Source organism: Atta cephalotes (assembly GCF_000143395.1).
Source record: "Atta cephalotes unplaced genomic scaffold scaffold00001, whole genome shotgun sequence".
Lineage (NCBI taxonomy): Eukaryota > Metazoa > Arthropoda > Insecta > Hymenoptera > Formicidae > Atta > Atta cephalotes.
This window is the reverse complement of record NW_012130065.1, coordinates 13178007-13200406: the sequence shown is the minus strand read 5'-3', so window position 1 is coordinate 13200406 and position 22400 is coordinate 13178007. Positions and strand designations below refer to the sequence as shown.

The following is a 22400-nucleotide window of genomic DNA, read 5'->3' as shown; positions in this document are numbered from 1 at the left end:
TGTGTGTGAGATAACACAAACTATAGAACTCAAAGTCTTAAACGGTCTAGCTAGATTTTAAATGCTTGTATGATTCTTGTGTGAATTTGTATACTATAGTTCTTAGAAACGTGCGCCAAAATGATTTTCTCTTGAAACACTAATTCTACTAAACTACCGCAGTAATATCACGAATTAAATTGACTAACAATTTAACAAATTTTTTATGCTTATTTGCATCTTCGAAACGATCTTAATAATGTTGAATGACATATTAAAATCTGTAAATAATTAATTCTTATTGCGAAAAATATTATCTCGGCCGGGAGTCGAACCCGAATCTCTCATTCCGTGCGAGCGTCCTAAGCCTTTATATTTAAAAAATTATTAAATTCTTAATAAATGACATTATTATTTTGATTCTGTTCATAATTGCGTTTCAAGACTGAAAAAGGTTTCAGCACGCAGTTTACAGAATGAGATATGTATATAAATTTCAAACCGAAATATTTAAATACTAACGATCTGATCGAATATAGGGCAATTCTCTTATTTAATTAGATTTTCTCATCGATCTACATCCGTAATAACGTTGCAATTACGCAACGACTCGGAAAAGCTAATTAAAGTAGAAATTACAATATTTTTCTGACAACAAAAGTCCATAGTTTCGTATTGTGACAATTATAATCACAACTTCATTATCGACGCCAGACATTCGTCAAAATTTGCGGAAAATGATTTTCATCCCACTGCAAGATCTCTCCTCTCATATAAAATTTTATGTCGTAATAAACGTAAACGTTCGCCTGTTTGTCTCATTACGTTTTTCTCTTCGCCTATTTTCTCGTTGCGCAGTCGCAGTCGTTACAACTGAAATAGAACAAACAAAAGTCAAGCTTACGAAACGAGAAGTCCGTTCCTCCTTCGCTGACCTACACGTAAGAAACGTAAGGGAGCCCAGAGAACTCTCGTTGAAGAAAATTCATTTCCTCGACAACAATCGTACGTGTTACATTCAGGTTTGCCAGAAATGCCAGGGCTGGATGCCGACGGGGATGGAAGGTTGCTAGGAAAACAAGCTACTGTAACTATCGCCCGCAACATGCAGCATTGTGGGGATACGAATTTAACCATCGTCGGTCTGCGAGTTTCGTCGAAACGGAAGCTAACTTCGGGATCACTCGGAAGACAAGACAGACACGATGCGTTCACAAACGTTGCTCATAAGTCTTCTGGAGATTCAAAGTAAGGAAAAAAAAAGAAAGAAAATGGTTAATTCTGGGAAAATGAACATCAATAAATCAATATAAATTTAATTATAAGAGTATAGCACAGTGCCCGTTTTTGAAATTTTCTCCTATTTTGCAGATGATATTAACAAGCTTAATTAACCCCAAAAATAATTAATAAAGAGAAAATCAAAATAACATACTACATAAAAAAAGACATATGAGTCTGCAGAAAACAATACACAATAATACAGGATCAAAGATACAAACTTTACTAAATTAATAGCTACATGTTTCGATTCCAAGTTATCTTCAAAGCCTGCATAGAATTACAAATCAGTTCGTTTCTGTTAACAATGTATCAACAACAATTATCCTTACGGAACTGACATCAAAATTTATAATACAGTTATTGACGCTGGATCTGTATGAGACTTATTTAATTTAATAAAGGCATTAATCAATTTCATCAAAATGACGTAATTCATATAAAAAAAAGTAAATATCTAACAAACAAATTACATGTAACCAGAGTTAGGAAGTAATGCGTTATTTGTTACGCAATTATCGTTTTTATTACTTTTTTCGGTAATGATCGCTTTTTTGTCTGTAACGTTGTTACATTTTTACAGTAATGATAATGAATTCAGCATTACTTTATTATTTAATCCCTCATTATCTTTATAATTATTCAATAAATCGGATTATTTTTAATTGGCTAGAAATATTAGAATAGAAATTTAAATATTAAAATATATTTTATACTTCATATCTTGATTCTACATTGCGATAATTATTGCGAATACTTACTGAAAATCTGTATATTATAATATAAACTGTAAATTTTTAGATATTGATAATAAATATTGGAATGCACTCTAATAATGACGTTAATGTTTATAAATAATATTTAATAAAAATTTGTAATAAAATCTACGCGCGCGCATATATAAATTACAATCTATAATTACAATTTATATTATAATAATTTCCTAAAGATACATTAAAAAATAAAAATATTAAATAATTATATATTAATATAAATAATTATTAGAGATTTATTAAATAAGTTTAATATAAAAAAACTTGCTATATAGAAACTAAGTTATAATTTTAAATTTTAAAATGTTGATTTACAATAATATTGATTATTAAATAATGTAATTTCAAAACTATATAACAACGTATTCAAAAATATATCAAAACTATTCATACTCGTATTGCGAAGATATGTACTTTACAATTAGTATTATTAAATTCACAGTATTATATCAATGTCATGATCGCGAATCGAGATAATCAGCGGAATAAGTGTTGCGTAACATCTAGGAAATCGAAAACATGAGAAACATATATCCATACGCACAATCCTTTCGCTCGGTGCCCTCGTAAAGTTTTAATTGCTAATTAAATCAATGTATGTCAGTGAGTTATATTGTATTGGGGACGCGCTGCTACGCAAATCTAATTCAATTGCAATTAGTTGCGCGTCACGTATCGCGCGCCATCTCGCTTTTCGGAACAATACGTGCTGTCGAAATAATTACGAAATATTGCAATATACTTTTTTTTACTCAGGACTTGCCTCTCGTCTTTATGTTCATAAGCCAGATATAAGAATGCGGAAGACGGAAATATTATCGTATACACTATATTATTGTATACTGTAAAGGAAATATGTAAAAAATTACATGAACAGCATATGTAAAATTTATAATTAAACAATTTATAATTAAAATATATACAGTCCTATTAAAAATCGTATAATTCTTATTCGCGATTCATATAAGTTTACATATCTTTTCTATATATTGGGTTGTTCGGAAAGTTCGTGCTGATGTTGAAGGAAAATTGAAACGCAAAAAATTTTAATTTAATAAATGTATACTAAAATTTAAATTTTCGTCGGCACGAACTTTCCGGACAACCCAATAGAATACTTACAGTTCTTATATGAAATACTATAGTGATATTTTTCGATGCCAAAACACACAGCTAGAAAAGAAATATTATTCAGTCTTAAAAATCTCGGCACTATTACCTAGTCCCGATATCGTTTTACTTTCAAATTTATGTGCAAATCAACACCGAATAGATTATCTTCGTCGATAGTATCTCCCAATATTTTCGTCCGCGTTCACACGGATTTATGCGGACAGCGGTCTACGCCGACGAATTAATTGGATTAAATCGCCCGCAGTTTAATATTCATTTCATGCCTTATAGAGATGCCGTGAAGCTCGCAATCCGTATAAATTGCTGTACCTTCAAAAAGCAATTTCATTTTGTACGTGAAGTTACCGCGGAATATGAAAGCAGGCTATCTTCTCCCGACAACCCTCTCAATTAGGAACCTAACTCTCGCAGAAATTATTACACCAGAAAATGTTCGGAATGATGTAATGCCAGGATTACTATGGAAGTGAGCATATGACGTAAAAAACGGATTTTTTGGCGGAAAATAAAATTTTTCGTTTCATCGCAATACGTCCAAAAATTCTTGCTTTCTCGCTATTTATAGATTTCCGTTAAATCCGTCATTCTACCACTTCACATTATAATTCATAATTTGTTATAAGATAAAACAAAACTATAAGAAGGTATTAAAATAAATCGCGCGACTTAAGTTGTTTATGTAAAAAAAATTAAGATTATTTTTTGTTTGTCTTATCCATTTATACACAATTTGTTAATAGTTACACTCAAATTAATATTCTGTCAAGTTAAAAAATAATTTTTCCTCTTTTCTCGGAAACTTAATTTTTTCAGTTGTGTCATTTTTAAAGAGAAATGTGTGCGTGGGTGCGTGCGTGCGTGCGTGCGTGTGCGTGCGTGCGTGCGTGCGTGCGTGCGCGCGTGTGTGTGTGTGTGTGCGTGCGTGCGCGCGCGCGCGCGTGTGTGTGTGTGTGTGTGTGTGTGTGTGTGTGTGTGCAGAGTGTGTGTGCAGAGTGTACAAAAATCCCAAACTCTTTAATATCTTGAAAAATAAGCATTTCTGAAAAAATGTTTCATGTTTAAAAGTAGAATTTTAAAAATCTACTATTAGATAGTAATATTTATTTAAAATTTGGGTGATATTGAAAAGCCTGATTAAAATCAACGTAATAATCTTAAATTCTTATTTTCAAAACACTATAATAAAATATGTTTCTTATACTTTTTATGAAGCTTGAAAGTACAGTACCGTATAAATCCAATCGGAAAATCTTCAAGCGATAGGTACTTTAAGCGACATCTAAAATAAGATTTTAAAACTTAAGTTTTAAGTCACCGAGACCTTAGATATTAGATTCTTCACAATAACTAGTATATATGGGATAATATTTATACAAGGTATATGAGATAATATTTTTCGTAATAAAATTATCGGAGATGCCTACGAGCATCAAATTATTAAATTGCCAATTAACTTAATTTGTAATATTACTACTAGTAGTTTCAGTTGAGTTTGCGTTTTAAGACCGAGAAGTCATTTCAACGCGCAATTTAAAGGACTTCATATGTAGTGTATAAATTCACAGAATTATTTTAGCACTTAAATCCTGCTTGACCTTTAAAGGCTTTATTCCCTATTTATTTAGGAATTTCTGTTTAAGATTTTTATGTTGACTTTTGATCGAGCTTTTTAAAGTCATCCGAAATTCAGATAAATATCACTATAGACTGCGAAAGTCTATAACTTTTATATAAACATTTTTTTTCAGAAATGCTTATTTTTCAAAATTATATTATATTTATTATATTTAAGGAACTTTACGTACATCCCGTATATAGATACATGTATATAATATATGTGTGTATATATAATATTATATATTCGCTGTTATGCATATTAAATTCTGCAAAAAAAATAAAGAAGAAAGTATAAAGCGCCGTGCCGTGACTGCAATAACCCTCTGTAATTACGCGCTTAAATCACTGTCGGTGGAGTTATTGCAGCGGAATACTTTCCGCGCGGCCGAATGCTAGCATGGCAAATACTCGAATCCTGGCAGAGCGTCAGGTTATCCAACTTTCCGCAATCCTGACAAATTTCTTTTCCTCGTTTTGCGATCTCGAATACGCGCGCTATTTCCGATTCATCGTGAAAATCGATGACGACATGGCTACTGTCGCGACGTTCGAAACTTCAAAAAACTCGCCGCAAACATGAAATCAGCGAGGGCGTTGACACATTGAACTAAATCGAAAGAAAATTATATCAAACGAATTACACATTTTAAAACAAATTTCAAATTAATTTTTATTAAACTGAAAGCGTAAGCTTTTTCGTCAGCCGTGTATTACAATAAAGTAATCTTGTTATTAAATAAATTAATTTATAATTAATTAGTTTTATTTTATTGCTCCTTTTATCTTTATTTTAGGAATTTTCACATTATACTACAGTTTATTATCAACTCATTTTTGGAATCAATTAATAATTCTTGTTGAAATTTACATCTACAAATTATATGTTTCCGAAGAAAAATATTAAATCTTCTAAAATCCAGAGCTAATGTTAAAATCTTTATTAACGCTAAAATTTTTACTAACTTGTAAGCTCCGTTTAATTTTAGTTAATTGAAATGCACTAATTAATTTGAAAATGCCATATAGCATAACTGTATAAAAAAGAATGAATACTAATTAAAGGTGTATTTAAAATGAAAATAATTATCAGAGTTGCCACAGAAAATGAATTTTAAAATTCTCTGACTCCAGGTTTTTCAGATAAAAATGGGAAATTTCCATGATCAAAATAAAATATGTAAAAATTTTAATATTTAAAAAATCAACGATTGAAGAAAGCTTATATTGATATTATATATAAAAATAGCGATCAAATAAAATGACTGAATAAAATATAAACTTTAATTGTTTAAAAAAAATTTTTTTTAAGTACACGAATTTTGAACGTACTTGACTATAAGCATCAGATATAATATTTAAAAAATTATAAAAATTATTTGAAATAAGAGCAGTTTAAGAGAATTGTGAGAACAAAGTTAAAAATTCTAGTCTCTTTTATATTTTCCTTACTTTTTCCGGTTTTTCATGACCAATTTCAATTTCTCTGACTTTTCCCGATTTTCCAGATCTGTGGCAATCCTGAATTATGGACCTTTATAATAATTATTTTGGAATCACTCAAGATTCATGATAATGCTACACGGAGAAAATTTTATATTTAAAATTACTATAATGTGGTAGTAGCTGCGAACTGTCATGATAATTATAAGTTGAAATGCTGTAGCGATTTTTTTAAAAACAATAATACAATGTAATTTTTACACTTTTTCATAGTAAAAATTTTTTATTACAAAATCAAAACTTGTTGAATAAAAGTTAATATTGTAAAGATAAGTAAAAAATATATACCTAGCAAATTTTGTTTGCGTATTATGATAAAAATTAACTGTTTTCATGAATATGGCTTAAGCACTGGCTTTTAACAAAAATTACTTTATTTATGTGATAAAAATTAGTATTACCATAATATAAATTATGTCGGAATCATGTTGTGATGGTTCATTTTTTTTGCGAAAATACAAGCCATAATAAAGTATAATTTAAAATTATATTAAATCTTAAAATAAAATTTTCTCCGTGTACAAAAAATGTTGACATTCTTGCAATCAGTCAGCTTGATCATCCAATATAATTATTTAGATGGACCAACATAATTATTTTCAGATCTGTATCTAGTCTTATTTTTACATGCTTCAGCAAAACCATGTCTTTCATGTTGAACAAATGTTGTTTGTATTCGTGTTGTATTTATGTTTTACTAAAAAATATAAAATATTAAAGATTATTAATCAATATTAAATATATTTTAATAAAAATAATTTATTGCAGATATAATATAAAGAAAATCAAATTGTTTGACATTTTTGACAAAAAGATTTAATTCTAATAGATAGATTTATTTCTAATAGATATACCGTCAACTCCAAAGAATTCAAAAAGAGTAACTGAAAAATTACTTTATTTCAATTAATTGTATTGTATCAAGTATCAATTACTCATTTACACTAAATCTTTCTTGTATGACTTAATATGTTTCTATAACAATTCTGTCAAAATATAAGCGATATAACTATAACAACCATTTCTTTCGAGTCTATATTTCTACCTTAACAGGATTCGAGTTGGCTATTTTTAAGCATCGTCAATGAGTAAAATTCTACAGAAGAAACCGACAATCTCGGTAAAATAATTGGTTCCATTACGAGTTTAATGCGTGCCGAAATTATGATAGCGGAACTTTTGACAGCATATGCTTGCGATCTGACACCATTTTCCAACGCGCTTTTCCGCGATCTCTCGACGAAAATTTCCCCTGTATACTACCCTGTATATCCTGCGATGCTCTCGACTGACGCTCTTTTACGCCCTTTTCAGCCTTTCGTTTATTCGCGTTTTGATGTGAAATCGACAGCAGCGCCGCGCTGGCCGGAGGAGATCCCGCGCATGACGCACCCCGAAATTCTGGATTTTAATTGCGCCCCGGATATTTCGGGGTGAAAGAGGAGAGAACGGAAAACATTAATGGACCAAATCCGAAGCGGAGTTGTAGCGCGACGTGCTGGTGCAACGCGTGCACTCGGACAACAGGGCGGATGTTTAATTGAGCATTCGATCGCGCCCGCTCGAACGCGAATGTCTCTCATAATCCAACGTGCCAATTAACGTTATTAGAGGCATCGAGCGCGCCAGCACGCACCCAATCGACATTGGTCCACAATATACGATAATTGATTGTGAATCGACGCATGTGCGATGGTCTGAAAAAACGAAGACTTAAAATTATCTCACGCAAGCAAGTCGTTGTTAGTAAGAGTGAGAATTCTTGAGAGTAAATCACGGAAAAAATTTTGCTAAAACTTTAACTAGATACAGACCTGAAAATAATTTTATTGACTCATTAAAATAATTATGTAAAAAACTTAAGGATGATGAACCACGCTGCAAAAAATTTTGACATTTTAGCAACCAACTCGAGCATCCTACACAGTAAAAAATATTATATAGTTGTGTTAAAAACGGACTGCTCACATTCTTGTTAACAGTGTGTATTGAATTTTCTAACATATTCCAGTATCAATTTAACATAACATTTATATGATTATATCATATAAATAATTTGTGTTAAATTGATATTCAACATTTCTTAGTATCAAAATAACACAATTCATAAATAAATAAATAAATAGCTTTAAAATATAAATTCTAAAAAATAAATGAATAAGATATTGGGCTAGGAAAAAATGTTCCTTTATAAATTGATAAAAACACTTTTTTAGTAACCCATATATTCTTTTTTTAAAAGATTACACTACTTGATAGAGCAACATTTCAGTTTTAAGAATCTGTAATTGCAATGCGATAATTTTTAACAGAGCAATAAAATCAAAGTGTTCCTTCTTACTTATTCCACGAGTAACTCAAGAACAAAAAATAGTAGGAACATTTTTAAAAAACGATTTTGTAGGAAAAACTTCAACTTTCACGATAAATAGTCGAAAATTTTTTTGGCATGCTACAGACCTACAAAGCGAAAAGAAAATTTTTCATTTCTTCAACTCGTAATTTTCTATGGAAAAATTACAAAACTCATATACATTCAAAAAATATAGTAACCATTCAAAAATAGAGATTTCGATCTTTAAAACTTTTTTTTTAATTTAAATTTTGATCATTTTTAAGATCATTTTTATGTGAAGGAAGATTTCTTTATAAAAGAGACTAACTTATAAAAAGACTTTTTCCCTAACCCAATATGTTAATTTAACATATCATAATTGTAAATTTTACTGAAAAGAATGCTTCCACAGTTTGTTTACAAATTGTATCAGTATTATTAACACTTTTTGTGTTTATTTTTTAAAATAGTATTTATGTTACCTTTTAACATATTCATCTTATGTTAAATTAGTATATAAATTTAAATTAGTATATATAAATTTAGAAGATTTGAGACACATAACATGTGTCAAATTTAATACAACGGTGTACTTTTTCCGTAAAAAACATTTAAAAAATCATTATAGAGAATTTAATTTCATAAAAATAATTTTATAGGATTTTCTATATAAACCACGAAAGAGAATGGAATCCCTATTTCTCTTACATTTTAAACAATAAAATAAGTTTCATATAATAAGTAAATAATTTTTCTATTAAAAATATTGTTTCAAGCACATAAATCCATACTGAATTTGCTATTATTCAGTTGATAAACTATTAAACACTTATGTATAAATTACGCGATGGTATTTTGAAAGCATAACAGTTACCACGTTGGATTTAATTATTAGTCCATCGAGTGATTAATTGCCCGGAGAATTATGGCTCTTGGCTATTGTCCCGTTGTAAACACACGCGGTACTCCATGTCAAACGCGAGTAAAATTTAGTAATTTTTCGCTCCAGCGGTCACAAACGTAACCATTTCAATCGGTTCTACCATTGCAAATTCTAATTTCATTTGTCATGTAAACGAATACGGAATAAAGCTCGCATCAATTATTATCTTCTATTTTTCCGCCTCCATAATCTTTTCCAAAATTACGACTGTTCATTGCGCTATTCGCGTGTTACATTTAACACGAGTCGATATTTCATGGGCTGATGCGCCTTCTCGTTTAATTACGATCAGGAAAAATCACGCGTCCGATTTAATTGAAAATTAATTCCCTTCGTGCTGAACGGATGCGGTCGCGAAACTTATTCCGGGTGTCGTCGGGATCGTTCCAACAAAGTAAACGAGAATTCGAATCGACTGAGGAAAAAGCGCCAGAAAAAATATAAGTGGAATGCACACCTCTAGAAATCGTTCATACATATAATTGGACTCGTGTCAAAGTAAAATTCAACGCTCCATCATTCACTATTCATCATCGATATGTACAGACTCACAGAATTACCTATCTGAATTTGATTTATTTTGTCAGAATTCTATTTTGCTTAAATATAAGAGAAAGTTCTCATCCATCTCATCGTTAGCAACTCGCAGCCCATCGCTCAAAGGTTAAATTCATTATTTGCGAGAGCTGTTCCAATCATTTATAAATTATACACAATATATGTATATATATATATATGTATATATATATATATATATATATGTCGTCCTTATTTTTCGCTTACGAAATGCCTTGTATAAAAAATATTGCTCGAAAAATTCATCTCACATACTAAATTTGCATCTCACGAAGCGAGAAAGTTCTTTCTGATTTTCTTGTTTTTCTTGTTCTATATCTAGAGATACTCATATAAAAGATTAGTCATCGACCAGAGACAATTTTTTGGTTCATATTCAGGACGATGTTCAAGATAGAATAAAATAAATGTATAAAAGAGAATGAAATAGATATCTCATTTCAACTGTATTAAAAAAAAAATCAGTTTCAAAAAATCTATAGTTACGTTACATGCACTATAAATTTGCAGTACTATAGCAACGAAAATTGTCTCTTTAATATCTAACAGCGTATCTTATCTACAATTATCTGTCTCATTGTATTCTTAAACACTGTCCTGAATATGAACAGTGGCCAATCTCTTAATTGAAGATCTTTAATCTTACCTATCTTCACGACAAGGATAGAACGAACAAACGAACAGACGGACGAACGTATAGATGCGAAGAACTCTAGGTAATAGTCGAAAGTTTATAGAGTCTAACCGGAGGAAAGTAACTGGTTTATGGGAAAACTTTCGCCACGTCTCACACATGGAAAATTTACGTTCACAGCACCTCCGGAGAGGGGACCAGAAATCACAGGCCTGTCCTTGCACTATGCCGTCGGCGAAAACGTGACTGCCAACTGCACTGCCTGGCCATCCGTGCCTAAGGCCAATCTACGTTGGACTATCAACGGCGAACCGGTAAAGTACCTTTCCACATTCCCTGTACTAGTCAACTTCCCTGTCTGTCGTATCGATGTATTGCATTGAACGGCGTGTATGTGTTCGCCTGACTACGGGAAATGTATTTCGTGTGGTCTTTAGATCGAGAGTTTATATAGACGAAGCTATACTAGTTTATCTTTGCGTGCCGAAAGTGCTGAAAGTGAATGGAGTTATTTCCGCTTTGCTTTGTTATACTTGCTTAAAAATGAAATCAATAAATACATGGCATACATGAATTGAACAATTTTTTAAAGTATCTAAAAATTTAGCTAGATCCGAAAATAACTTTGTTGGATTATCAAAATAATTACGTAGAAATTTCAAGCATGATAAACAATATTTCAAAATTTTGACATTCTAAAGCAATTTAAATCACGTAATTATTTTCAGACAATATTAAGAATAGAATAGATCAGCTTATATCAACACATCAACTAATTGTAAGTAAAAGAAGTGTGAAAGTTAAGCGTTTGCAAGAATACATAACATCTATGTATGCATTTTAAATAAATTTACGATATATGACTATTCGTCGATTACTTCCGCATTTGCAACACAATCTGAAATAATAATATTCCTCCAAATTAAATTAAATTAGAGTTAAATTAGATTATATCATGTGTTACAAGTCCAATGGATTTATTTAAAATATAGATGTATTTCAACGTTCTAACTTTGATGCTTCTCTTACTTAATTTACCTATTCATATAAGCAGTCCTATTTTATTGTTTATCTAAAAATAATTCTGTTAAACCATGAAAATAATTATATAGGACGCTTAAACTGGTTTACTTAAAATGTCAAAACTTTTTGCATACTTGATGGACAATATTATATTTCTACGTAATTAATTTGATAATCCAATAACGTTATTTTTGGATCTATATCTGGCTAAATTTTCAAATGCTTCAGGAAAATCATCCTTTCCATATAAAAACTAAATAAGAAATCAAATGGGAAGGATAAAAGTTTTTACAGCAATATATAGAAAATGTAACTCAGCAAGACCTTTTTTCTTGAAAATGAAATCAAACTGTTTTAATTGATATTACTAATGTTGAAAAGTTAGAACAATAATTTTGTAATTTAAGTGAAAAAAAGACAAATATAAAAGATACAGATTTGGAATTAAAAAGAACATTTAGAAATAGTTGTTTTATGAAAGTCTTGTTTTAAATTTCATATTTGTATTCTATATGAAAAAATTGTATCTTTTAACTTTGATTATATCTAGGTCAAACTTCAAATTAAATTAAAAGGATTCAAATATGCATGTACATACTTGTAACACATTCCATCGGAAGATTTAAGCTTTACACATTAAGTATTACAGAACTCTCTCGTATAATATCGTAGTTAAACTTCGTCTTACATTTTTCAAGAAAAGATCAACTTCAATTTCGCCGACAAATCTGTCTCTACCTGTAAAGTCGAAACACTCTATATATACACATGATAGAATTGATTGGATAGGTACACGCGTATACTCCTCGATCTCGTCGGTAAGCTGCTTTCGTGGAGGAATCTGATTTCGCGTAAAGCGATAGTGTCCGCGCACGGAGACACTGACATAGCAACGAAAGCGTTGTCGAGAGAAAATCTCGTTTTCTGTCACCGCCGTGACAACAAAGTTGAAGCTTTAAAGCCTATGCCCCACACGATTAGCGTATTTGTCGTTTTGTGCGACAAATGCAAGATCTCAAAGGATTTTGTCTAGTCCCGTTTTTAAAATGACGATCCGGAAAAATCTACGGGAAGTTTCACTGATGTTTATTCGCAAAATTCGCATCGTTATCAAATATTAAAAAAGATACAATTTAAGAGTCTTTCTTTATTTTGATAAATTCGAATTTATCTTTAATTTTTACAAACTGAAATTTTTATTCGGCTGAAATTTATTTTACATTATGTAATGATTTACACAATGCCGTTTTATTAGCAACTAGCGTGCACTAAGAGAAGAGTATTTAATAATGTAATTATAATTATATGATAAAATAATTATGATCAGAAGCACTATATTCATAATTATACTTGCTTTAATATTACTCGTTAGGTATTATCTTATTTATAGTTTTATAAAAAAAGAAATATATTTGGCACTGAAAATGACTAAATTAAAATTAAATTATGATAATGACATTTTTTTTCTCTCTCAATATATTAGCCTCTTAGTAAACTAGCTAAAAAAAGTATAATTCTATAAATTATATCTTCTAACTACTAGTTTTCTAGTTTACTAGAAGCACATTAATTGTTAGTGCAAAAAAATATCTTGTAAAAACTTTGTTCTAATAAAATTGTTCGTAGTTTTAATATGATATAGGTACATTTATATAAAAAATAATTTTCTAATATTGCATAATACATTTGAAAAAATGCATTTGTATGTAATATATATATATATATGTAATATAATTTATTCATATGTATTATTACAGATATTATAGATATATAGATATGCAATATTAGAAAATGATTTCTTTTTATAATTTGTTCAAACTCAAACTTCGTTGTTGATTTGTTCATGAAGTAAATTAAAATTGACGTACATCGAAAATAAATTTAAATTTATTTAAAACGCAGCATACATGCGCGTTTAATGATTATAACAGAGTTCTAACAAATTTTTCATAATGCCATGATAACTTTATGTTCGCGCATTATGATTAAATTTAATTCTTAATTTAAATTCTCCACAAGCGCGAGCAAGCTACGAGATAATATGCTAAACGAATATTGCGAGTGGCCTGTATAGTACTCATTCATTAAAGTATGCGCCAGATAACGAGATTAGTGAGCCAAAATGTGTAGCATCCTTTGATCATTTTAGAATCAATTTTACCTTAGCGAAAATTCGATTGCCACATTCTCTTCGCATTTTTTTTTACCTTCAAGATCAAATGTTTCAATACGAGTGCATTCTATTGTAAATAAAGAAAATTCTTTAACACTAAAGTCAATGTGAAATATTAAACAAACAAGAGAATTTTATTCGCAGCTTAATTTTTTTATGCTCTAAATTTTATGTTCTAAATTTCCAGAGCAATTTTAAAGCTTTTTTGCTTTATTGCTACGTATATACCGTGATGGAATAGTCAATGCATGCAATTTCCTGCTTCATTATGTTCGCAACTGAAAAATATTAATATCGAGAAGAAAATGTTACGAGAACAACGCGAAGCGTAATAATATTCGCGGAACAATCGGTGAAAGAAAAAAGAAACCGATGGACAGTTTGCTGAACGGGCTCGGCGAAATGTAAAAGATTGTCGTGCAATGTGCAAAATGTGTTCCTTAGAAAAGCGTAATTTCGCGCCAAATTGATCGCCGTCCTCGGATCCAAAGCAAATCTCCGTTGAACCGTCAACAAAGCGGCGAGCAAAGTACATTTCTCTCCTTTGCTCGGAGCACTCTCGGCACTTTGATTGTCGCGAGCGTTTCTGTAAATTAGAACGAACTGCGCGCTGAGAAAAACGGCAAATTGCTCGCAGCATCGCTCGCGTTTTGTATGCAGGTCGATTAACCCTCGCGGGACTAAGTTCCAAGATTGTAACATAGCAAATTAAAACTGATTAAATTATCTTGCAATCACCCACCTAAAACTCTATGTTTCCTTATTCAGTATTAGACCTTTCCTTTCCTTTTAAAATATCCGTGTTTTAATATAAAATCTTACTTCGTTTGAGTAATTTTTTTTTAATGAATGGATTAAAATCCAACAGATAATTTAATTAAAATTTTAAATGATAGATATTTTGCCTTACAATTAACGTCAAAGTAGTGTAATTTTTTTATAATACAATATAATATTATATAACATTTTTTAAAACTGTTAAAATTCCATTTCAATTTATAAAGTAAATTTATAAATTTATAAATTTATAAATTTATAAATTTATAAATTACAAATTAAATTATTGACAATTATTAAGTAAAAGTTAACAATAATATTTTTATCGATAAATATATACCAAACTATCAATGAATTTTACAAATAATACATGGAAAGAGAGAGAACAATTTTGCTGAAGTAAAAATTTAGCTTATAGATATAAATTTAATAATAATTTTATTAGACTATCAAAATAATTATTGTATGTCAGACACTCAAACGATTAAAATGTCAAAACTTTTTGCAATATTGTTCATTATACTTCAATTTTCTATTAACATAATTATTCTAATGGTCTAACAAAATTATTTTCAATATTACAATATAAATAATATCAATTCTTTTCGCTCGTATAACTTACAACAAATTAATAAATAGCAAAATGACTCAGGTCAATACATTAAACAAGATAGTTAGGCATATTAAATAATATTTATTAATCACAAATTATAATTTTTTCTGATAAATTTCAACGGTTTTGACTATATTTAGTCCTCCATCAGCCGCAGAAATACCAAAATATCTAATTATATTATGACGATCATCTCACATTCGTTATAACAAGTTAAAATAAGTTATAATAAATAATAACAGGTTTCTAAGAATCATCTCACTTTCGTGTTACAAAAGACGATATATCGCAATCATATTACATGTAATCAAACTTGATAAAAATAAACAATGTAGTGAAGAGTCATGATTCCGAACCAATTCATCCGTTAATAGCGAGAAAGGGCAGTGAGTATGAATAAATGAATAAATTCCAGTCATATATATATAATTCCATACTCGAATGTGAAATGTCCTCATAATATATTAATATAATTAGATATTTAGGTATTTATGTATTTCTGATGACGATTAAGTATAGTCGAAACATACTGTTGAAACTTATTGTCGAAAAATTATAATTTGTGATTAATAAATATTATTTAGTAACTAACTATACTATATTTAGTAACTAATTATAATTCGTTTAATATATTAACTTAGGTTTTATTATTAATTAAAATTATTTTCAGATTTGTAGCTTAATTTAACTTACATTTTTAGATACTCCAGCAAAATCGATCTTTCAAAGTACTTGCTGTTTTATTCATAGATGTAAGAGATGTAGACTGTGATGTATTCCTTGATCTTAGCTTCTGTGCTCAGTTAGAAAGAATTGAATATCAGCATCTTTCTGGAACTCTATCAGCATATCTTTTCGATTCGATACTTTAAACAGAAAAAGAGAGCGAGTGCTTTAAGTTATCTTACTCTTTCTCAATTAATATTGACAACTTCAGGAATGCGCAGTCTATTCTTATACATCTATGATTTTATTACGCTATCAGATTATGTTAGATTATTTTGTTCAATATAATTATTAGACGATAGAAGTACGAGTGCATATACGCGATACATGTATTTACGAATTATTACAACAATGTTTTATTTTTCCGGTAAAAAAAGTAAAAAAGTAATGAAAATTCTTCATTGCGTTTTTTATCTCTTCCTTCTGTAGATTCCATGTAAATGTTTTCTTAAAGAAAATATATACGCAAAGCCGGCGATTCTGATAAGTTTCCTCTTGTCTATTTTATTCCTATTTTTGATTTTATATCGCAGTCACACATGGTACGTATTACTTGGCGAATAATTTAAGTTTACGATTTCGAAGAGATGAGAAAAGTATCGATAGGAATTTACCGCCCGTTCTACAAAAGAAAAAAAAAAATAATATATATATATATATATACACATATATGCGGAATTGGAATTTTTTTTCATATTTTACGTGTATCGATCGTCACGAGCATTACACACCTACCATGTACGGCAATTTTACTTCGCTCTCGTACACCGCTTGATATAAGTTCGCAAATAATTCGAATTTACGATTCATACAGGACAGGAAAGGCATCGATGCGGACGGACTTTATCGTTCGTTCCGGGCAACAAAAAACAAGATTTTTTCACATCGTTCTCCAGTAGAGCGATGGATCGATCGTAAGTTACCGCGCATTGTAAAACGGTAAAACTGGACAGTCGACACAATGGCTGCTGGTTGCATGCCTTTTTATTAACATACGAGTCGAAACTACAATCGCGGTCGATATAGTGACATATGGCCATGGTGAAAAGCACCCAGGTGCCGCTTTTTATACGTAATGGCTCGAATCCGACGTCGGTCGCACGTCTTTTTTCTCTCCGATGCGGGAGAGATATACGGGCGGCTGGCATCGGTGAGATGAGAATTTAATGCGAGCCCATATTTGAATGATACGACGCTTTTTCAGCGACTAGTGCAATGGTAATAGTCCTTCTTTATTATTACACTCTCCTACGCGAACAAGTTTCAGCCATTTTTCAAGCCAATCGCGTCAAAGTTATGCGGAAGTTTTCGATGATTCAGAATAATTTTTTTGGTTCGATTTAGATACTGGCCGATTCGTAAAATGATATATCATGTTCTTATCTGTGTGTGTAACAATACGTAAAATTAAATTACTGCTGTGAACCATATAATTAATAGTTTATCTCATTAACAAAATTATTATCATACACTAACAGCACAATTATTCTCTTGCGACAGCTGCTAATATAAATTTCTTGTATAGGTATCGCCCCTTACTTCGAAAATGATATAACTATTGGGAGTACAAATTAGTTCGGTCCGTTTTTTTGCGTTCAAAAATGCATTTATTTCAAAACAAAATGAATGAACAGATCAATTAAAGTATTGTCCATCGCTGCCTACTACTTTTTTCCCATCTCTCAGGCAATTTTTAAATTCCATCTCGAAAAAATTACTCGTCTTTGGAGGTGATCCAATTTTGGAGCCAATTTTTGATTTTTGCGAAAGAAGTGAACCGATAACTTGCTGCATCCTTCGGAACAACCAGTAATCAGAAGGAGCAATCCGGAGAATACGGCGGGTGCGGTAAAACATCCCATTTGAGCGTTTCCAAATATTTTTTTACGACTTTAGCGACATGAGGCCGAATGTTGTCATGAAAAAGAATAACTTTATCATGTCTTTGCCCGTATTCCGGCCGTTTTTCTCGCAATGCACGGCTCAAACGAATCAATTGTAGATACCGATACCGATCGCCCGTAATGGAATCACCAGGTTTCAGCAGCTCACAGTAAACAAGACGCTTTTGGTCCCACCAGATACAGAGCATGATCTTCGAACCATGAATGTTCGGCCATGGTGTTGAGGTCGATGGCAACGATTGACCGGGCTTAGCGTATTATTTTTTCTTTTTGGGGTTGTCATAGAATATCCACTTCTCATTTCCAGTCACAATGCAAAAAATCTTTTCTCTGTTGTCTTTGAATCAGTTGTTCGCAAGTGAAAAATCGCCTTTCAACGTCTCTCGGTTTCAGTTCATAAGGCACCCAATTTCCTTGTTTTTGAATCATTTCCATGGCTCTCAATCGTACAGAAACGACTTGTTGAGTTACTTCCAATGATTCTACAAGCTCCTCTTGCGTTTGACTCTGATCTTCTGCGAGTAATGCCTCTAATTCTTCGAATTTTTTTGGCTGTCGAAAGCGAAGCTTATCTTCAACGCTGAAATCTCCATCCTTGAAACATCAAAACCATTCCCTACATGATTTATCAGTTGGAGCAGTGTCACCATAAACTTCGACAAGCATTCGATGGGCTTCAACCTTTTCTTCCAATTAAAGCAAAAAATTAAAACCTCCCGCAAATGCTGCTTGGTTAACACAAAATTCGACATTTCAAACACAGTAAAAAAGTTTTTGTATGAAACTCAAAGCGATATAAACTGAATATTATTAGCAGTTGTTTAACTTCTCTGAAACCGTCAAAATCAGCTGTGAACTATGAACCATTCACAACAGCTGGAGTCATCTTTAGGAAAACGGATCAAATTAATTTGTACTCCCAATAAAAACGAACGTGATTTTCTTAATTAAATAAACATTGCCCTATCAACACAAATACAGTAGCAAAAGTAACTTGTAAGGAATATTTCAATCGTTAACATTAGCAAATAGTAAGCAATTTAGATTAGAGTTGTACGCCATTATACATGAGTGATCTTTTGAATATTACAATAATTTATTAATAATAAAATATATGATATTTAACTTGAAATAAGTTTCCCTTTGAAAATCCTCTCATTTGAAAACCAGAAATTTTTATATTTACAAAATGTTTTGTGTGCTATTCTATTTTAGTAACACAATTTATTGGCATATTGAGAGAAAAATTTACTAAATTTAATAAAAATATTTGTTGAATAGTTTTAGCTGAATATTTATATACTAAATGTAAACACATTTGGTACAAGAAACATTAATTTGATCATTTTTTCATTTAGTAAATATTTAATTGCTGTAAATAAATGTTAAATCAGTACTATTCAGATATTTAAAATTCATTTTTTCTCAGTATAGAATATTGATCAAATATTGGTCTAATATATCCAATATAATAGGATTATATATACGGTCAAGGCAGGCTTGCTTAATAATATTTTTGTGTAAACTTCACAATTTATAGTTCAAGCAAACTGCCCAATTATTTATCAAGCTTAGTTCTAAATTAAAACTTGAATTATTAAGGATTTGATTAAAGGACGGAGTACTAGCTCAAAAAAATAAAAGCACAATCATCACATTGATAGATAACGTTAATGCTGCTTGCTTATCGTGACACAACAAAATTACAACATATTTTTTATTGACTTGCGGCCATCTTGAGAGGAATATATTAATGCTAATATCTTATCGTGATACAGAAAAATCACAATTTTCTATTATTCGTATAATAAACATGATAAAACCTTAAAAGTGTAAAAATGAAAGAAATGCTTTCAAATCATATTACGTTTATTATCCCTTAAATAATATTAATTGACGATAGAGATCATACGAATAATAAAAAATATATTGTAATTTTGTTGAATCCCTACAAGACAGCATATACTGTTTCTAAGGCAGGTCAAACACCCTCTCCAAAGATTTCAGTTCTCGCCCATAGGAGCTTTTGTATTCCGTCCTTTACATCTGTGGGAATGATACGCTTCATATAAAATGCGGTTGACTTATAGTCCCAAATTCAATCCTTGTTCCACATATGCCTCATTTAACAGGCTGAATTTTTCTATTGAATTAAAGGCATATGATTTCCAATTAATAATAACGATTGTTTTAATCGTATTATGCATTACATATATACATATATATAACTCCATTTACATAAGAACTGTATTTAATATTAAACAAATGGAGGCATGTTGTGAAAAATTTGCAGATGTTTACAAATGTGGACTTGAAAAATAGAAATTCGATAATGACTTGACAGGAACATACAAAGTTTTCTTTTTGCCAGTATTATTTAGTTAGTCAATAATTTTCTGTCAAATTGAAAAATAGTTTTTCCTTTTTAAATTTCTAAAAAAAAAACTTAATTTTTTGAGTTGTCACTTTTGAGAAACCCTCAGTGCAATTTATTAAATGAAGATTTTTTTCGAGTTTCTGAACTTTCTTTTTCTTTAAGTCTATATATTTCGAAGCTCCTTAATTCTATCGACTTTTAATTATGGACTTATTCCTTAATCAATTCTCCATCGATTAAAAAAAAATTAATTGAAATACGTCCATTTTTACGGAAGAGTTACGATAATAAATATGGATGGAACCCGAGTGTGTATAAAAGTATGTCTGCTTAGCTGGCCCCATTTAACTAAATCTTAATGAATAAATAAATTATATAATAATACGCTATTTATGTGCTTTTAAACTCCGCAAAAACAAATTTTGTGGATTTTGAGAACGCATAAATAACGCATTATTATATAATTTATTCATTAAAATTAAGTGGGAAGACTAGACAGATGTGAGTGTGTATATTAAAGGTAGAAAAAAAAGAGTATATATAGCTAGAGTTAATATTAAAACATAATCAATATTTTTTATACAATCATAAAATCGACATATATTTTTCTTCTCAATCAGGTGAAGGAAAAATCTTTTTGAAGAACAATTTGTATTCTGTGCGTTTGGACCCGTAATAAAATGAGCATTTTTATGCGAAAGAAGGAGCCGCATTTAAATGTGATTCCGAAAAGACCGTAAAATCCCTTTGCAATTTTCGTCGTCAATTCTCGTATTTCCTGTGAGCTTTGTACAGGGTACCATAAATATTAATTTTCAAGAGACTACAACAAATCATTCAGGAGAAACGTAACAAAAATTAAATGGATTTAAAAGTCCCACATCCTCTGCCGCGAAATTAGATTGTCCCGGATTATGCCTCTTCTCGGACTGTTGGAAGGAATTCCTCACACAGCTGATATACTCTTTGCGAATAATGATCGTCACGCTACCCACACCCAACGTCTTCCATTATCCTTACTTAAAGCTCACGCACTTAGGGAAGAAACTCAGTAAGAAACTCGTAATAGGCACACCGTCACTCATGCTCGAAAGTTATCAGATCCTCTTAGAACGTCATTAAAATTCACATAGAATCCACAGTACTTCGAATTTAAATTATCTCATTCTGAGATATATGCCTAAAAATCCAAGATAAGATGTCGGAAACAGATCTTAACGTACATCAACTCTGCAATAAGGATGTCTCTTAAATTTCCCTTTGGTAAATATGTCTCGAAATGAAACAATTTAAATTCTCAAAATCTACTTTAAATTTCTATCATTAACAAAAAAGAAGACAAATTTATTTAATATCGCTCTTTAAGATAAAAATTTGAAAATTAGTTTCAAAAAACGATCCTGCTTTTTCACAAAATCTTAGAAGATAATAAACGCAACGAAATAATCGATTCAAAATCCCACTACCCCTCCTCAATTACAATTTCTCTTTCCTCTTTGAGAATGAAGGACTTCTTCGTCAAGCAGGATTTTTGGCGGTAAGTCGTAATTCCGTATGCATCCTTATCCTGAGAAAGATCCTAGAGGAACTTGCAGAGCCTAATAGGCTGACACGATTCACGCCAGATCGAATTCAGGCGTTCAACAGAATTAAGGCGATCGATTCGCGATGCACGATACCCGCAGGATCACCGGCAGAAATATGCCCACCCATCACTTTTCGTTATGTTTACGAGCATCGTAAAATCCCAACGAATAAGAATCTATATACATATATCTCTTTCTCATCTCTCAAATTTCCTTGTCATTTTTCCTCCGTGAGTAGCGACACTCATCTCGAAGAATCTCTTCACGATCGCTCACATTTCCTTCGTAGATGATATGCGAAATAACGCAAAGTACCAGATCGATCACAAAACGCTTCGAGCGTTCATCAGAAAAATATATAACAAGCGAAATTATCATATCGATTCAATTTATATCAACTTACATTATAAAGGTATAAAATTATAATACCAACCTTGACCATAAATATA

General features: G+C 30.8%; 1 protein-coding gene across 1 annotated transcript in view; it reads left to right on the top strand.

Annotated features, from left to right (window-relative positions):
• The window catches only part of LOC105618847, a 130243-nt gene that overhangs the window by 58609 nt on the left and 49234 nt on the right, over nt 1-22400 (top strand). The window contains exon 4 of the mRNA XM_012200384.1: nt 10953-11086. Coding sequence (XP_012055774.1) covers nt 10953-11086 — 134 coding nt within the window. The remainder of the gene's footprint in view (nt 1-10952; nt 11087-22400) is intronic.